The following is a 17,547-nucleotide window of genomic DNA, read 5'->3' as shown; positions in this document are numbered from 1 at the left end:
AGTATATCTATAATTCTGTGCATAACACTTGTATCTTTTATCAAAGTTTATGATGAGTATTTCTGTAAATTGATGTAGCTCTCTGCAAATTTGCCGGATATTTTCGAGGCACAACATTACTGAACATAACGCGCCAATGTAAACTGAGATTTTTGGATATAAATATGAACTTTATCGAACAAAACATACATGTATTGTGTAACATGAAGTCCTATGAGTGCCATCTGATGAAGATCATCAAAGGTTAGTGATTCATTTTATCTCTATTTCTGCTTGTGACTCATCTCTTTGGCTGGAAAATGGCTGTATGTGTTTTTGTGACTAGGCTCTGACCTAACATAATCATATGGTGTGCTTTCGCTGTGAAGCCTTTTTGAAATCGGACACTATGGGTAGATCAAGAAGAAGTTAAGCTTTAATTTGGTGTATTGTACTTGTGAATGTGTGAAAGTTAAATATTTAAAAAAAATATTTTTGTATTTCGCGCTCTACCTTTTCAGCGGATGTTGTCGAGGGGATTCAGATGATGTTTTCAGTGGATGTTGTCGAGTTCCGCTAGCAAAACCCCTAGCCCTAACAAGTTTTAAATGCTAATCAAATACAAATAAAATTGACATTCAATGCATTAAATGTTTTTAAAATTGTTCCAATTTAGATCATTTTAAATATACTTAAAATATGTTAATAAAGTATGATGTAAGTATATGTAAAATATTGTATTTTTTTTCTCTTTCTCTTGAAGCAACCAAACATATGATAAATGGGATGACTTATTTCTCTATTGATTGGATTTTCTTGAGGTTTGTTGTTTCTTGTGATCTGTTTATGTCTCAGAAGAGCAGATCCTTAATAATGCTCACCTCATAGAAACAAATTATTAGTCGATTACACTAGTACTGATGCATAGTGCTAGGGATCCCAAGTGGTACAGCAGTCTAAGGCATCTGCATCTCAGGGCAAGAGGCGTCACTACAGTACCTTGTTCAAATCCAGGCTGCATCACATCTGTGATTTGGAGTCCCATAGGTGTTTAATTGGCCCCGGGTTGTACATTGTAAATAAGAATTTGTTCTTAACTGACTTGCCCAGTTAAATAAAGTTTTTTTTTTTTTATGTGCTGACACACACTCCGCAGTAGTTGGGAAAGGTATCACACATACTGACTCAGGGTAGCAGGGGAACGGGTAGGAGGCCCAGACAATGATAATGATGTTTCTAATACCTCTATAATGAATTGCTGTGCTGTAAACATATGCTTGAAAAATAATACAAGTACAAATAAAACAGGATATAACCAGTATCCCCACAAGGAAAGATGACTATGGTGATGATGAAGAGGATAGTAGTTCAGCTAACTCTGTCTCAGAGAGGGGTGAGGTGACAGAGGATGTGGTTAACATCAGCTGAAAAACAGTAGGCCAGGTAGTGTGTGTGTGTGTGTGTGTCTCTCTCTCTCTCTCTTTCCATCTCTCTTGCACCTATTCTCATCTCAAAGTCTTGGTCTGAGTAGGCAGGAAGTTGAGTTGACGGGCACAGGCTATAATTGACAATATAGTTTAGACAGCGTTAGTGATCGACACGTCGAAATGGAACGCACCTATCTTCTAACCTGTGAGTCCCTTTATTGTTTGATATCTACTGCACAGTGCCCTCCTTAATTTTGGCTCTTTTTTGAAATTATACAATGATTAGGAGGTTAGAGTGCAAACTGTCGGCTTTAATTTGAGGGTATTTTCATCCATATTGGTTAAACGTTTAGAAATGACAGCAGTTTTTGTACGTAGTCCCCCTATTTTTTTTTTTGTGTGTGTGTGTGGGGGGGGGGGGGGGGGGGGTAGATCAGCTTTAGGAGTGTGGTGGAGTGCTGCATCAGATCATCCGACCTCAACCCAATTGAGATGGTTAAGGATGAGTTGGACCGCAGAGTGAAGGAAAAGCAGCCAACAAGTGCTCAAAATATCTGGTAACTCCTTGTATCTGGTAACTCCTGGTAACTCCTTCAAGCATTCCTCATGAAGCTGGTTGAGAGAATTCCAAGAGTGTGCAAAGCTGTCATCAAGGCAAAAGGGTGGCTACTTTGAAGAATCTCAAATATAAAATATATGTTGATTTGTTTACTACATGATTCCGTATGTGTTATTTCATACAATGTAGAAAATAGTCCAAATAAAGTAAAACCCTTGAAAGAGTAGGTGTGTCCAAACTTTTGACTGGTACTGTATATATATATTTTTAATATTTTATAATATATTTTCCTTTACGATTTCCCCCTAACCCTACCTCCCCTAATTGGAGTAAACTAATGGACAACAATACTTAGGCTTCTACTTCCAGCTTATACATACTATATACATTTTACGGACATGGTACACAGACAGGGGACATTGTATATTAGTTGTATATCTATTTTTAAAGTGCTAACCTCCCCTGTTATTGTAATGGAGTGAGGTTAGCATGTTTTGGGGATACGATATTTGTATGTCTGTAACTTTCTCACTCATCATTATTCACGATTCATTCAGGACTATCCATAATCATGGTAACATACACATTAATGTAAAAGTGTTTATAAACATATTCTATTTACAATAAAAGGGACGGAAAAAATTACACAATACATTATTTACCATTCATTTCTATTGGACACATAATACTCTGAAACACAAGCCAAACAAACAGCAAATGCATCCAACAAGTTTGTAGAGTCACAAGCTTGACTTAATCATTGCATGCTTGGAATATGGGACCAAATACTAAACTTTGGACTACTTTAATACACATGCACTGAGTGTACAAAACATTAAGAACACCTGCTCTTTCCATGACATTGACTGGCCAGGTGGCTGAATCCAGCTGACGGCCATGATCCCTTATTGATGTCACCTGTTAAATCCACTTAAATCATTGTAGATGAAGGGGAGGAGACAGGTTATTAAAGAAGGTTTTTATGACAATTGAGACATTTTGAAAAATATTTTTAAATACAAACAAATACAAACAGTCAATAATACAGTAGAAGGTCTATAAATATACAGTGTTTGCAAATGAGGTAAGATAAGGGAGGTAAGGCAATAAATAGGCCATGGTGGCGAAGTAATTACAATATAGCAATAAAACACTGGAATGGTAGATGTGCAGAAGATGAATGTGCAAGTGGAGATACTGGGGTGCAAAGGAGCAAGATAAATAAATAAATAAATACAGTATTGGGATGAGGTAGTTGGATGGGCTATTTACAGATGGCTATGTGCAGGTGCAGTGATCTGTGAGCTGCTCTGACAGCTGGTGCTTAAAGCTAGTGAGTGAGATAAGTCTCCAGCTTCAGTGATTTTGCAGTTCGTTCCAGTCATTGGCAACAGAGAACTGGAAGGAAAGGCGGCCAAAGGAGGAATTGGCGACATGGATTGTATATGTGTACCATTCAGAGAGTAAATAGGCAAGATTAAAGATTTAAGGTCCTTTGAACGGGGTATGGTCGTAGGTGCCAGGCGCACCGATTTGTGTCAAGAACTGCAATGCTACTGGGTTTTTCACGCTCAACGGTTTACCCTGTGTATCAAGAATGGTCCACCACCCAAAGGACATCCAGCCAACTTAACACAACTGTGGGAAGCATTGGAGTTAACATGGGCCAGTTCAATATTAGGAAGGTATTCTTAATGTTTGGTATACTCAGTGAATACAGTGTAAGTGAATTTGTCCTAATTCTTTTGGTCCCCTAAAATGTAAAACAAGAATAGCTGTAATTCCTAAACGGTTCGCCTGATATGGATGAAAATACCCTGAAATTAAAGCTGAAAGTCTGCACTTTAACCTCATAGTCATTGTATTATTTAATTGTATTATTTCACAATAATTCCGGGGGGCACAGCATATGGTTTAATATCCAGTGCTTGATTTTAGCAGGCGCTCACCGGAACTGAGTACTGGCACCTCAAATGTTTTACTGCTTGAGATCCTGCAGATTTATAGATAGATGTCACGCTCGTCATAATGATTGGACCAAGATGCAGCGTGGTATGTTTCCATCCTTTATTTTGGAAATTAAAACTTCAAAGAACCAAACAACAAAATGAACAAACGAAACGTGAAGCTAGACTAATGCTCACAGGCAATAATAGACAAGATCCCACCAAGCACAAATGGGAAATGGCTACCTAAATATGATCCCCAATCAGAGACAACGATAAACAGCTGCCTCTGATTGGGAACCATACCAGGCCAACATAGATATGCAATTCCCCTAGATAACCCACCCTTAATCACACCCCAACCTAAGCAACATAGAGAATAAACAGCTCTCTATGGTCAGGGCGTGACAGTACCCCTCCACAAAGGTGCGGACTCCGACTGCAAAATCTGACTCAATAGGGGAGTGTCCATCTACCGTCGGGTGGGCATCTACCGTCGGGGGCGGCTCCGGTGCGGGGCGAAGTACCCACTCCGCTCGTGGATATGTCATCGGAGGAACCTGCGGACCATGGATCGTCGCCGGGGACTCCGGACCGTCGCCAGGGGTTCCGGACTGCGGAACGTCGCCGGAAGCTAAATGGGAACTGGGAACTGTCGCCGGAAGAACTGGACCATAGGTCGTCGCCGGGGACTCCGGACCGTAGATCATCGGCGGAGACTCCGGACAGTAGGTCATGAACTTCGGAGTCGCCGTTGATCCTCCTTCGGAGTCGCCGTTGATCCTCCTTCGCTGTCTTTGCTGCCTCCGTCTTATCTCCTGCCATAATTTCTTCCCACATCCATGATGTCCTCCACTCCTTTTTCTCCCGGGCCCAGGATGTCTGCTCCTCCCACATTTGCCAGGTGGAAGTGGACATCCAGCCAGAACGGGTTGTGCCAGCTCTGCGCTCGAGACAGTCAGTGCGCCTCCACGGCCCAGTGTATCCGGTGCCTCGGCCAAGGAAGAAGCCTCCTGTATGTCTCCCCAGCCTGGTGAGTCCTGTGCCTGCTCCCAAAGCTAGGCCTCCTGTGTACCTCTCCACTCCAGAGACGGCTTCCAGAGACGGCCTCCAGCCCGGGGCCTCCAGAGACGGCCTCCAGCCCGGAGCCTCCAGAGACGGCCTCCAGCCCGGAGCCTCCAGCCGACCCAGACCCTCCCCTATGGGTTCAGGTTTTGCGGCCGGATTCCGCACCTTTGGCGGGGGGGGGGGGGGGGGTATTAATTGAGAACCATACCCGGCCAAAACACAGAAATACAAAATCATAGAATGCCCACCCCAAATCACACCCTGACCAAACCAAATAGAGACATTAAAAGGGTCTCTAAGGTCAGGGCGTGATTTGGGGTGGGCATTCTATGATTTTGTATTTCTATGTTTTGGCCGGGTATGGTTATCAATTAGGGACAGCTGTCAATCGTTGTCTCTGATTGGGAACCATACTTAGGTAGCCCTTTTCCCCTCCTTTCTTTGTGGGGAGTTGACTTTGTTTATGGCACATAGCCTTTAGCTTCATGGTTTGTTTTGTAGTGTTTATTGTTTTGTTCAGCGTCTTTTCTAATAAAAAGAGAATGTACGTTCACCACGCTGCACCTTGGTCCTCTTCATTCAACGGACGTGACAATAAACAGCTCTCTATGGTCAGGGCGTGACAATAGAATATTTGCTCAAAAGTACTGTGCAGTTCCTGCACCTATAAACAGTACCGGCACCAAAAATGACTACCGGCACCTATTTTAGTTCAAGTCAAGCACTGTTAATATCTATATGGTTTAATATCTGCATGGTTTAGTATCTGTATGGTTTAGCATCTGTATGGTTGAATGCAGTATCTGTATGTTGAATAGCCAGCAGCATACCACCCTGCATACCACTGCTGGCTTGCTTCTGAAGCTAAGCAGGTTTGGTCCTGGTCAGTTCCTGGATGGGAGACCAGATGCTGCTTGAAGTGATGTTGGAGGGCCAGTAGGAGGCACTTTTCCCTCTGGTCTAAAAAGAATGGCCCAGGGCAGTGATTGGGGACACTGCCCTGTGTAGGGTGCCGTCTTTCGGATGGGACGTTAAGCGGGTGTCCTGACTCTCTGAGGTCATTAAAGATCCCATGGCACTTATTGTAAGAGTAGGGGTGTTAACCCTGGTGTCCTGGCTAAATTCCCAATCTGGCCCTCAAACCATCACGGTCACCTAATAATCCCCAGTTTACAATTGGCTCATTCATCCCCTGTAACTATTCCCCAGGTCGTTGCTGCAAATGAGAATGTGTTCTCAGTCAACTTACCTGGTAAAATAACGGATAAATAAAAGTATCTGTATGGTTGAATATGAGTAGGTGTGATAGTTCTCTCTCTGTGTGTTTCAGTGCTGTTGACTACACTGGTATACTCTAGCCTCGGTCACAGGGGAGGTGAGTACATTTCTGTTTATTCATCACAATTGCTCTATTTTCACCTCCCTTTTCTCTCTCTCTCTCTTCCTTCTCATTTTATTGCCTCCATCTTAAAGCCGATTTATGCTTGATCCGAAAATGTGGTCCGAGGATTCGTATGGAGTGTGTGACGCAATTGCTGAACCTCCAGACGCATGCTGAGGCCAAATTGAGCTCCGTACCTCATCGCTGTGCGCCTCTCAAATGTGGTAACAATGTGGAGGGATCCATGATTGCTTGACAGTTGGTGGGGGCGGGAGATCCAGTATAAACACAAACTCACCTCCTTGACAAATTTCCTTCACGACGACTCTGCGCTGCTCGGCGACGCTCAATAAGTATGAAAGTCCTGACGTCTGCCGAGGCTCCATCGCAGTCAATGCTGTACGGCCACTTCAGACGTCGGATTGACCATGCAGAGCCTTTTATTAAATTCACATGTTGTGTTTGATCATGTTAGTACAGGCCCCAAATGTATCAAGTGTTTCAGAGTAGAAGTGATGATCTATGTTCAGCCCCCCCCCCCCCCACCTGTCCATGTAATCTTATTCATTATGAACTAAAATACAAAACTGGTCTCAGGTCAGCACACGTACATGCTTGATACGACTTTTGCACCAGTTGTGGTCTTTTGTGTTTTCCTGGCTTGTGGTTTGGAGGCCTGGGGGTTTCTGAGACCCTGCTGCTTCTATAGCAAGTGTATCCCAAATGTACACAGTGCACTACTTTGGACCAGAGCCCTATGTGCCTTGGTCAAAGTAGTGCACACATAGGGAACAGGGTGCCATTTGGAGCGCAAGTCATAGAAACTCTGTTTGGTCTCACTTCTCATGAAGCAATGGCCACTGCAGAAGACCACAGAAGCAATGATTAGGGCCTACAGACAGATCTCCGTTCAATTTGAGTCCGTCTCTCTGAGCTGTGAGGTTTAGGGGAGTTCTACTGGATGGAAACTGTAGATACACATTAAAAAACACATTTGGAATTGAAATCTTATGTACGATGTGTATGTCTGTCTGCCCTTCTCTCTCTCTCTCGCTCAGGTCGGTCTCCTTCAGCATCTCTGAGCATCAGTCCCAACAGATCTCAGTTCCTTGAATATATGTATTTTTCTCTGAGCTGTGAGGTTCAGGGGAGTTCTACTGGATGGAGACTGAAGAGATACACAGCGACTGTGAAACCGTCAGAGTCTGGAGTCGACTGGGGGTTCAATCAATCCAACTACGTCATCAAGACAGCTAAAACATCAGACAGTGGAGTGTACTGGTGTGAGTCTGGGTCTGGAGAACACAGCAATGCTGTCAACATCACAGTACACGGTACGTCCAGATAGATACACAATAAACTAGAACCTACATATTCAACTGGCGGACTGCGGAATGGATCCGGACCCAGAATGGGGTCAATACAGACCGCAGGCCCCCCAAAAAAGGACACCATTTTTTACATGGTCGGGCTTCGGCCCCTGGTATCATATAAACACACATAAGACATGGAAGAGTGCATAGAATTGCAGGAAATTCGCTTTAAAACAGAAACAGAAAATCTCTGCCCCATGCAAAATGTGGAGAAACTGCCCGTTTTCTCTCTGCCAACAAGAGGGGTATGAACAGTTTGAGGTCGCATGGGTTGCGAGGCGGAGGTTTGTTACAATGCCAATATCCATCTGGACCTTTGCTGGACACTATCCATCTGGACCTTTTCCACCTAGGAAATGGTGGGACCTTCTCAAATAGTACCTGAGTACCCCTGGACTAGAACCTTCAAACTCAACACTGGACCTCGAAGCCAGTTCCACTGTATTTTTTCATTTCCCCCCCTCTGATCAGGGACTGATTTAGACCTGGGACACCAGGTGTGTGCAATTAATTATCGGGTAGAGCTGAAAACCAGCAGGCTCCGGGCCTCGTAGGGTAAGAGTTGAATAGCCCTGGACTAGAAGCTATCACTATACCATTGTCTGTAAATTATGTTACGATATTATTTTATTCGGATTATCTGATGATGTTATAATTGTCCTGCGTACAGGTGGCGCTGTGATCTTGGAGAGCCCCGCCCTTCCTGTGACTGAGGACGATTCTGTGACTCTGCGCTGCAAATATCAGGCAACTCCCGCTGAACTCACAGCTGATTTCTACAAAGATGGATCCCTCATCAGGACTGAGACGACAGGAGAGATGACCATCCCTGCAGTATCCAAGTCAGATGAAGGGCTCTACAAGTGTAACAACTCTGAAGGAGAATCACCAGCGAGCTGGATGACTGTGAAAGGTGAGTAAAATAAAATCACATGCAGAATTATAATATGTATTTTTTAAATCGTATATTTCTTTTTTTGGTTTAGTTCATATAAATGTGAAGCCATTCTGTATGTGCAATGTGTCCTGTCTTTCTCTCACTCTCTCTCAGGTTGGTCTTCAGCCTCCCTGAGTATCAGTCCCGACAAATCTCAGTTCCTTGAATACAAGTCTGTCTCTCTGAGCTGTGAGGTTCAGGCGAGCGCTGCTGGATGGAGACTGAAGAGGTACACAGTGACTGGAGTCGACTGGGGGTTCAATCACGGTTCCAACTACGTCATCAAGACAGCCAAAACATCAGACAGTGGAGTGTACTGGTGTGAGTCTCGGTCTGGACAATGCAGCAATGCTGTCAACTTCACAGTACACGGTATGCCCACAGACAATATTTACATGAGTGTTTATTGCCTTTGCAGTACCTACATTAGCGTATTATTTTTGGTCAAATAGCTCATCCAGTTATTTATCAATCCATTCCTGGGGGACCCACAGGGTGTGCACATTTTTGTTCCAGCCCAACACTAACAGAACTGATACAACCAATCTAGGGCTTGGTGCTTGCTTAATTAGTTAAATCGGTGTGTTTTGCAGGACTAGAGAAGAAAATAAAATGCACACCCTAGGGGTTCCCCAGCAATGGATTGATAAACACTGACTAACCTTTCATTCGTACAGGTGGCGCTGTGATCCTGGAGAGCCCCGCCCTTCCTGTAACTGAAGGAGATTCCGTGACTCTGCGCTGCAGACATGAAGACAAGAAAACGAAGGACACGTCCTCAAACCTCACAGCTGATTTCTACAAAGATGGATCCCTCATCAGGACTGAGACGACAGGAGAGATGACCATCCCTGCTGTATCCAAGTCAAATGAAGGGCTCTACAAGTGTAACAACTCGGAAGGAGAATCACCAGAGAGCTGGATGACTGTGACAGGTGTGTGTGTGTGTGTGTGTGCACATGCGTGCATGGAAGTATTTTTAAATTGTGTAATTCTCTTTCTAGGCCCAGGGCCTGTGTGGTCCATCTCTCTGCCCAGGCTGCTGTGTAGTCTACTGGTGGTGTCTCCCTACCTGCTGGTGACCATCGTACTGCTGGTGAAATTCCGTAGGCGCCGTGCTCAAGGTGAGGACCCTCAACCATTTATGGTGTATACATTTACAATTTGTAACAGCCTTCTATTGTGATTCATGAGTGTTGACAACTGTTGCTTGCATTGAACCATGCTTTAAAGTGTTAATAACTAGCTCTGATTGAGTCATGTTGTAAAGTGCTGATATCTAGCTCTCATTCAAACCTGTTGTAAAGTATTGATAACTAGCTCTGAGCCATGTTGTAAGTGTTGATAACTGTAGCTCTGATTGAACCATGTTGTAAAGTGTTGATAACTAGCTCTGAGCCATGTTATAAGTGTTGATAACTGTAGCTCTGATTGAACCATGTTGTAAAGTGTTGATAACTAGCTCTGATTGAACCATGTTGTAAAGTGTTGATAACTGTAGCTCTGATTGAACCTTGTTGTAAAGTGTTGATAACTGTAGCTCTGATTGAACCATGTTGTAAAGTGTTGATAACTAGCTCTGAGCCATGTTGTAAAGTGTTGATAACTAGCTCTGAGCCATGTTGTAAAGTGTTAATAACTGTAGCTCTGATTGAACCATGTTGTAAAGTGTTGATAACTAGCTCTGATTGAACCATGTTGTAAAGTGTTGATAACTGTAGCTCTGATTGAACCATGTTGTAAAGTGTTGATAACTGTAGCTCTGATTGAACCATGTTGTAAAGTGTTGATAACTAGCTCTGATTGAACCATGTTGTAAAGTGTTGATAACTGTAGCTCTGATTGAACCATGTTGTAAAGTGTTGATAACTAGCTCTGAGCCATGTTGTAAAGTGTTAATAACTGTAGCTCTGATTGAACCATGTTGTAAAGTGTTGATAACTGTAGCTCTGATTGAACCATGTTGTAAAGTGTTGATAACTAGCTCTGAGCCATGTTGTAAAGTGTTAATAACTGTAGCTCTGATTGAACCATGTTGTAAAGTGTTGATAACTGTAGCTCTGATTGAACCATGTTGTAAAGTGTTGATAACTAGCTCTGAGCCATGTTGTAAAGTGTTAATAACTGTAGCTCTGATTGAACCATGTTGTAAAGTGTTAATAACTGTAGCTCTGATTGAACCATGTTGTAAAGTGTTGATAACTAGCTCTGAGCCATGTTGTAAAGTGTTAATAACTGTAGCTCTGATTGAACCATGTTGTAAAGTGTTGATAACTGTAGCTCTGATTGAACCATGTTGTAAAGTGTTAATAACTGTAGCTCTGATTGAACCATGTTGTAAAGTGTTAATAACTGTAGCTCTGATTGAACCATGTTGTAAAGTGTTGATAACTAGCTCTGAGCCATGTTGTAAGTGTTGATAACTAGCTCTGATAAAGCCATGTTGTAAAGTGTTGATAACTATGTTTAGGGGAAACCAGGGAACCCAGGAAGACACACCAAGACCAACCAGGTGACAGTCTCTACCTTTCAATAATAAAAACTAATTTAGCACAGGTATTCTGAACTGAATGTGGAACTGATTTAATGTGGCTGAGGCCAACACCACTCAGGTGAGTTTCTCTACCCTACACCATTACTGAACATAGGTAACACTGAATGCAGGTTAGTCCAATCAGCCGCTCTTTCAACTCCTGCTATTTAGGCCTTCTAGGGCTTGGGACTGTGTGTGCTGCACACTAGCTGTTGCATATATAGAGTTGACTATGCAATAAGGCCCGAGGAGGTTCTGGACAGCCCTTAGCCGTAGCCGTATTGCTATTAGAAACTGGTTACCAACGTAATTACAGTAGTTCAAATAAATGTTTTGTCATACCCGTGGTATATGGCCTGACATACCACAGCTGTCAGCCAATCAGCATTCAGGGCTCGAACCACCCATTGTTATTAATGTACTGTATATGAAAGTATACACAGCCGAGTGTGGTGTTTGAGTAAATGTGATTTGAGTATTTTATTCAATCTAATGTCACAGACATGTCCCCTTCTGTTTGTTGAGCAGGTCAGCATGTTGAAGAGTGAGCTCACCGGATCACCATAACAATGGAACGCACGGACTGCTAATCCGGAACTGTGAAACACTGTTATTTCTTGGCTTTTAGCTTTGCATGCTGGTACAATAGTGCCAATTTATAAATGTGATTTGTGAACTATATCCTTTTTTTTGTTTACTATATCTTTAAGACATGTATGCAAAATAACTTCTATGTTTTAATGTTTTAATCATTGTTTTATGGGGAATTAGTAGATTTTTATCTGGATTCATCTATATCATTTTCTTGGTGCACTTAGTGTTAATTCAGGTGCTATGATATTATAATCAATCAATTGTAAATGTCCTAATTTTTCATCGCTATACACACACACACAACACAGATTTAGTGTACACTACTTTGATGTTGACATATTATTAACGTTCTGGTACTTAATACAATGTTTATTTACATGTGTCTAGAGTAGAAAACAAAACAAGTCAAGATATCTTTGCTGTTAAGCAATAACTAATGACGCATTTCCTCAGCAAACCCATGTTTTGTACATTTTCTTTCATTTTGGTTACATATGGCATACAAATATGGCATATGGGGAATCCGAATGTCTTTGGAACATCCTGCGAGGTTCATCCTCTCTGAGCATGAGTTAAAGGGGAGAGGTGAATGCAGTTTCTCTCCCTCCATCACTCTCTCTCTCTCTCTCTCCAGCCACCACTCTTGCCCTTGGCAAAGTGCAAACACCTACAGTACATGATGCACACTGCAGGGAGAAAGGTAACAGAACGGACTGATGAGGCAGGAGGCAGGAGTTATCACATTGCTCCTTCTGCTGGAGAAAAGTTAGACTAAAAAGTCAACTTTTTATTTAACTAGGCAAGTCAGTTAAGAACAAATTCTTATTTTCAATGATGGCCTAAGAACAGTGGGTTAACTGCCTTGTTCGGGGGCAGAACGACAGATTTTTACCTTGTCAGCTTGGGGATTGGATCTTGCAACCTTCTGGTTACTAGTCCAACGCTCTAACCACTAGGCTATCTGCTGCCCCAACTAACGTGGAGGTGAGAAAATCAAAGTAACCTGTAGTGGGGGCAGTACCCAGTGATGTGCTATATACACATCAGAGGGGATTTGATTATCTGGCAAGGGTTTCCCCAGTGGGAGGAATTTGCACCAGGTGAAAAGTGATTGCATTAGTTTTGGAACCAGGCTACGTTAACGGGCGTGAGCCAGATGCCCCGTTTTGGTCAACGGCGACTCAAAACAAAAGTAAAGTAGGTTAAGCACATGGAGTAATGAGTAGTATTCTGTGTTTTCACACAGGGCCTGATTACTGAAGGGGCTGAAGCCCCGGGGCCAAAGCCGGTCCTTGAGGCAGAAAAAATGCAAATGTGATATATTTGTATTTTTTTTTACTGCAACCGCCTATTACAGGAACACGCTCTCAATAAGTGTAGATAGCCTCCTGCTGCCACTCTGCTAATCAGATGGGGGAGGAGAGGAGGTATGGGGCCCACCTGAGTAGCTAGGGGGCCCTGCCTTGGTTGGGTAACTGATTAATAAAAAATATTATTTAACTCTCCCGCGGGTGAGCATTAGGCCTATTGCAGTGCATTTTTACAGAAAGTGTAATGGCTTACCTTCAACGCATTTCCTCCTTGTTTTCTGAGCAGCAAAATCTGCAATGATGTCCATGATTTAACTGCATAATAAATAAATACGAGTACGCAACTGGTAAATTGTGTGAGACGTGTCGATTTATAATCCAATCAGAAAACTTAACCAATAATGGCACCAGTACGCAACGCAGTTGTCTACCGTGACAGTGCGAGAAAAAAATATATTCCTAGCTATGGTGGGAAAACGTTAGAGTGGCCTGAGCGGGGCCCCGAAAAATGTATTCCAGAAAAGAACAGTGGGAGCAAGAATTTAGACAGGAAGAGATCAGCAATGGGAAAGGAAAGACCACAGAACCATTTGACTCTTATGGATCTTCAGAGTGATGTACTCAGGAGACTTGATTTCAAGGACATCATTGCAGATTTTGCTGCTCAGAAAACAAGGAGGAAATGCTTTGAAGGTAAGCCATTACACTTTCTGTAAAAATGCACTGCAATAGGCCTAATGCTCGCCCGCTGGAGAGGCTTTGTCCAGCTGGTGGGTGCTGAAATGGCAGAGGCCGCGCTCCTCTTTTCTTTGCGATGGCTCGTGAACAGTTGCAGTAACTGTCCCGTTGTCCTGAGTCCAATAGTGTGAACATGTGGAGTGTATGCGTGCCATGCCAATGCCTAGGCCCTATTTCATTAATTTATTTTCGAGAAGAGATGCTTATAATCCCACGCCTTTATCACAGTCAACAACACACATACTATAAAATGTAAGAATATAATGCTATGAAACAGAAAATATTTCTATTTAGGGGCTTAAAAAAAACAAAGCTCTGGGGCATAAGATTTGTTAATCCGGCCCTGTTTTCACCTGTAAAAGTGGTTGTTTTTGGCTTCATCTGCCTTTCAAATGAACATACACCGCATTCGGAAAGTATTCAGACCCCTTGACTTTTTCCACATCTTTTACATTACAGCCTTACTCTAAAATGGATTAAATTGTTTTGTTTTTCCCCTCATCAATCTACACACAATACCCCTTCATGACAAAGCAAAAACCGTCATTTAAAATAATAAAAATAATTCAAATGTACAGTGGGGCAAAAAAGTATTTAGTCAGCCACCAATTGTGAAAGTTCTCTCACTTAGAAAAAGACGAGGTCTGTAATTTTCATCATAGGTACACTTCAACTATGACAGACAAAGTTAGAGAAGAAAAATCCAGAAAATCACATTGTAGGATTTTTTATGAATTTATTTGCAAATTATGGTGGAAAATAAGTATTTGGTCACCTACAAACAAGCAAGATATCTGCCTCTCACAGACCTGTAACTTCTTCTTTAAGGGGCTCCTCTGTCCTCCACTTGTTACCTGTATTAATGGCACCTGTTTGAACTTGTTATCAGTATAAAAGACACCTGTCCACAATCTCAAACAGTCACACTCCAAACTCCACTATGGCCAAGACCAAAGAGCTGTCAAAGGACACCAGAAACAAAATTGTAGACCTGCACCAGGCTGGGAAGACTGAATCTGCAATAGGTAAGCAGCTTGGTTTGAAGAAATCAACTGTGGGAGCAATTATTAGGAAATGGAAGACATACAAGACCACTGATAATCTCCCTCGATCTGGGGGTCCACGCAAGATCTCACCCCGTGGGGTCAAAATGATCACAAGAACAGTGAGCAAAAATCCCAGAACCACACGTGGGGACCTAGTGAATGACCTGCAGAGAGCTGGGACCAAAGTAACAAAGCCTACCATCAGTAACACACTACCAGCCAGTGACTCAAATCCTGCAGTGCCAGACGTGTCCCCCTGCTTAAGCCAGTACATGTCCAGGCCCGTCTGAAGTTTGCTATAGAGCATTTGGATGATCCAGAAGAAGATTGGGAGAATGTCATATGGTCAGATGAAACCAAAATAGAACTTTTTGGTAAAAACTCAACTCGTCGTGTTTGGAGGACAAAGAATGCTGAGTTGCATCCAAAGAACACCATACCTACTGTGAAGCATGGGGGTGGAAACATCATGCTTTGGGGCTGTTTTTCTGCAAAGGGACCAGGAAGACTGATCCGTGTAAAGGAAAGAATGAATGGGGCCATGTATCGTGAGATTTTGAGTGAAAACCTCCTTCCATCAGCAAGGGCATTGAAGACGAAACGTGGCTTCGTCTTTCAGCATGACAATGATCCCAAACACACCGCCCGGGCAACGAAGGAGTGGCTTCATAAGAAGCATTTCAAGGTCCTGGAGTGGCTTAGCCAGTCTCCAGATCTCAACCCCATAGAAAATCTTTGGAGGGAGTTGAAAGTCCTTGTTGCCCAGCAACAGCCCCAAAACATCACTGCTCTAGAGGAGATCTGCAGCAACAGTGTGTGAAAACCTTGTGAAGACTTACAGAAAACGTTTGACCTCTGTCATTGCCAACAAAGGGTATATAACAAAGTATTGAGATAAACTTTTGTTATTGACCAAATACTTATTTTCCACCATAATTTGCAAATAAATTCATTAGAAATTCTACAATGTGATTTTTGGGATTTTTTTTTCTAATTTTGTCTGTCATAGTTGAAGTGTACCTATGATGAAAATTACAGGCCTCTCATCTTTTTAAGTGGGAGAACTTGCACAATTGGTGGCTGACTAAATACTTTTTTGCCCCACTGTATCTATAAAAAAAACAGGAAACATTACATTTACATAAGTATTCAGACCCTTTACTCTGTACTTTGTTGAAGCACCTTCGGCAGCGATTAAAGCCTTGAGTCTGCTTGAGTATGACACTACAGGCTTGGTACACCTGTATTTCCTCCTTCCAGACTCACATTAAGCATCTCCAATCCAAAATAAATCTAGAATCGGCATCCTATTTCACAACAAAGCCTCCTACACTCATGCTACCATACCCTCGTAAAACTGACTATCCTACCGATCCTTGACTTTGGCGATGTAATTTACAAAATAGCCCCCAACACTCTACTCAGCAAACTGGATTTAGTCTATCACAGTGCCATCCGTTTTATCACCAAAGCCCCATACACTACCCACCACTGCGACCTGTATGCTCTTGTTGGCTGGCCCTCACTACATATCCATCGCCAAACCCACTGACTCCAGGTCATCTATAAGTCTTCGATAGGTAAAGCCACGCCTTATCTCAGCTCACTGGTCACCATAGCAACACCCACCCGTAGCACCTTTGGCCGCCTTTCCTTCCAGTTCTCTGCCTCCAATGACTAGGACGAATTGCAAAAATCTCTGAAGCTGGAGTCTTATATCTCTCTCTCTGACTTTAAGCATCAGCTGTCAGAGCAGCTTACCGATCACTGTACCTGTACACAGCCAATCTGTACATTTCACACCCGACTACCTCATCCCCATACTATTACTTACCCTCTTGCTCTTTTGCACCCCAGTATCTCTACTTGCACATCATCATCTGTACATATATCACTCCAGTATTAATGCTAAATTGTAAATATTTTCGCCTCAATGGCCTACTTATTGCCTGCCTCCCTACTCTTCTAAATCAAATCAAATCAAATCAAATTTTATTTGTCACATACACATGGTTAGCAGATGTTAATGCGAGTGTAGCGAAATGCTTGTGCTTCTAGTTCCGACAATGCAGTAATAACAAGTAATCTAACTAACAATTCCAAAACTACTGTCTTGTACACAGTGTAAGGGGATAAAGAATATGTACATAAGGATATATGAATGAGTGATGGTACAGAGCAGCATAGGCAAGATACAGTAGATGGTATCGGGTACAGTATGTACAAATGAGATGAGTATGTAAACAAAGTGGCATAGTATAGTATAAAGTGGCTAGTGATACATGTATTACATAAGGATACCGTCGATGATATAGAGTACAGTATATACGTATGCATATGAGATGAATAATGTAGGGTAAGTAACATTTATATAAGGTAGCATTGTTTAAAGTGGCTAGTGATATATTTACATCATTTCCCATCAATTCCCATTATTAAAGTGGCTGGAGTTGAGTCAGTGTCAGTGTGTTGGCAGCAGCCACTCAGTGTTAGTGGTGGCTGTTTAACAGTCTGATGGCCTTGAGATAGAAGCTGTTTTTCAGTCTCTCGGTCCCAGCTTTGATGCACCTGTACTGACCTCGCCTTCTGGATGATAGCGGGGTGAACAAGCAGTGGCTCGGGTGGTTGATGTCCTTGATGATCTTTATGGCCTTCC

At 42.6% G+C, this 17,547-nt stretch overlaps 1 protein-coding gene across 2 annotated transcripts; it reads left to right on the top strand.

The window, feature by feature from the left end:
• The first annotated feature begins 1,415 nt into the window (after positions 1-1,415).
• Positions 1,416-12,254, top strand: LOC110531173 (sialoadhesin-like). Of its 2 annotated transcripts, XM_036987982.2 has the most exons (9): positions 1,416-1,611; positions 6,310-6,354; positions 7,419-7,694; positions 8,404-8,646; positions 8,785-9,042; positions 9,348-9,605; positions 9,675-9,794; positions 11,141-11,182; positions 11,732-12,254. In XM_036987982.2, the coding sequence occupies exons 1-9, from the start codon at positions 1,587-1,589 to the stop codon at positions 11,749-11,751; spliced, it is 1,287 nt and encodes a 428-aa protein (XP_036843877.1). In that variant the 5' UTR covers positions 1,416-1,586; the 3' UTR covers positions 11,752-12,254. The 2 variants fall into 2 exon arrangements, with proteins under 2 accessions (XP_036843877.1, XP_090040429.1); XM_090184303.1 differs by having other exon boundaries at positions 1,507-1,611; positions 9,348-9,794.
• Positions 12,255-17,547: the final 5,293 nt, after the last annotated feature.

This window comes from Oncorhynchus mykiss, chromosome 9 (genome assembly GCF_057628025.1).
Source record: "Oncorhynchus mykiss isolate SJ-2025 chromosome 9, ASM5762802v1, whole genome shotgun sequence".
Classification (NCBI taxonomy): domain Eukaryota; kingdom Metazoa; phylum Chordata; class Actinopteri; order Salmoniformes; family Salmonidae; genus Oncorhynchus; species Oncorhynchus mykiss.
The sequence above is the reverse complement of the archived record's forward strand: the minus strand, read 5'-3'. Positions and strand labels throughout refer to the sequence as shown.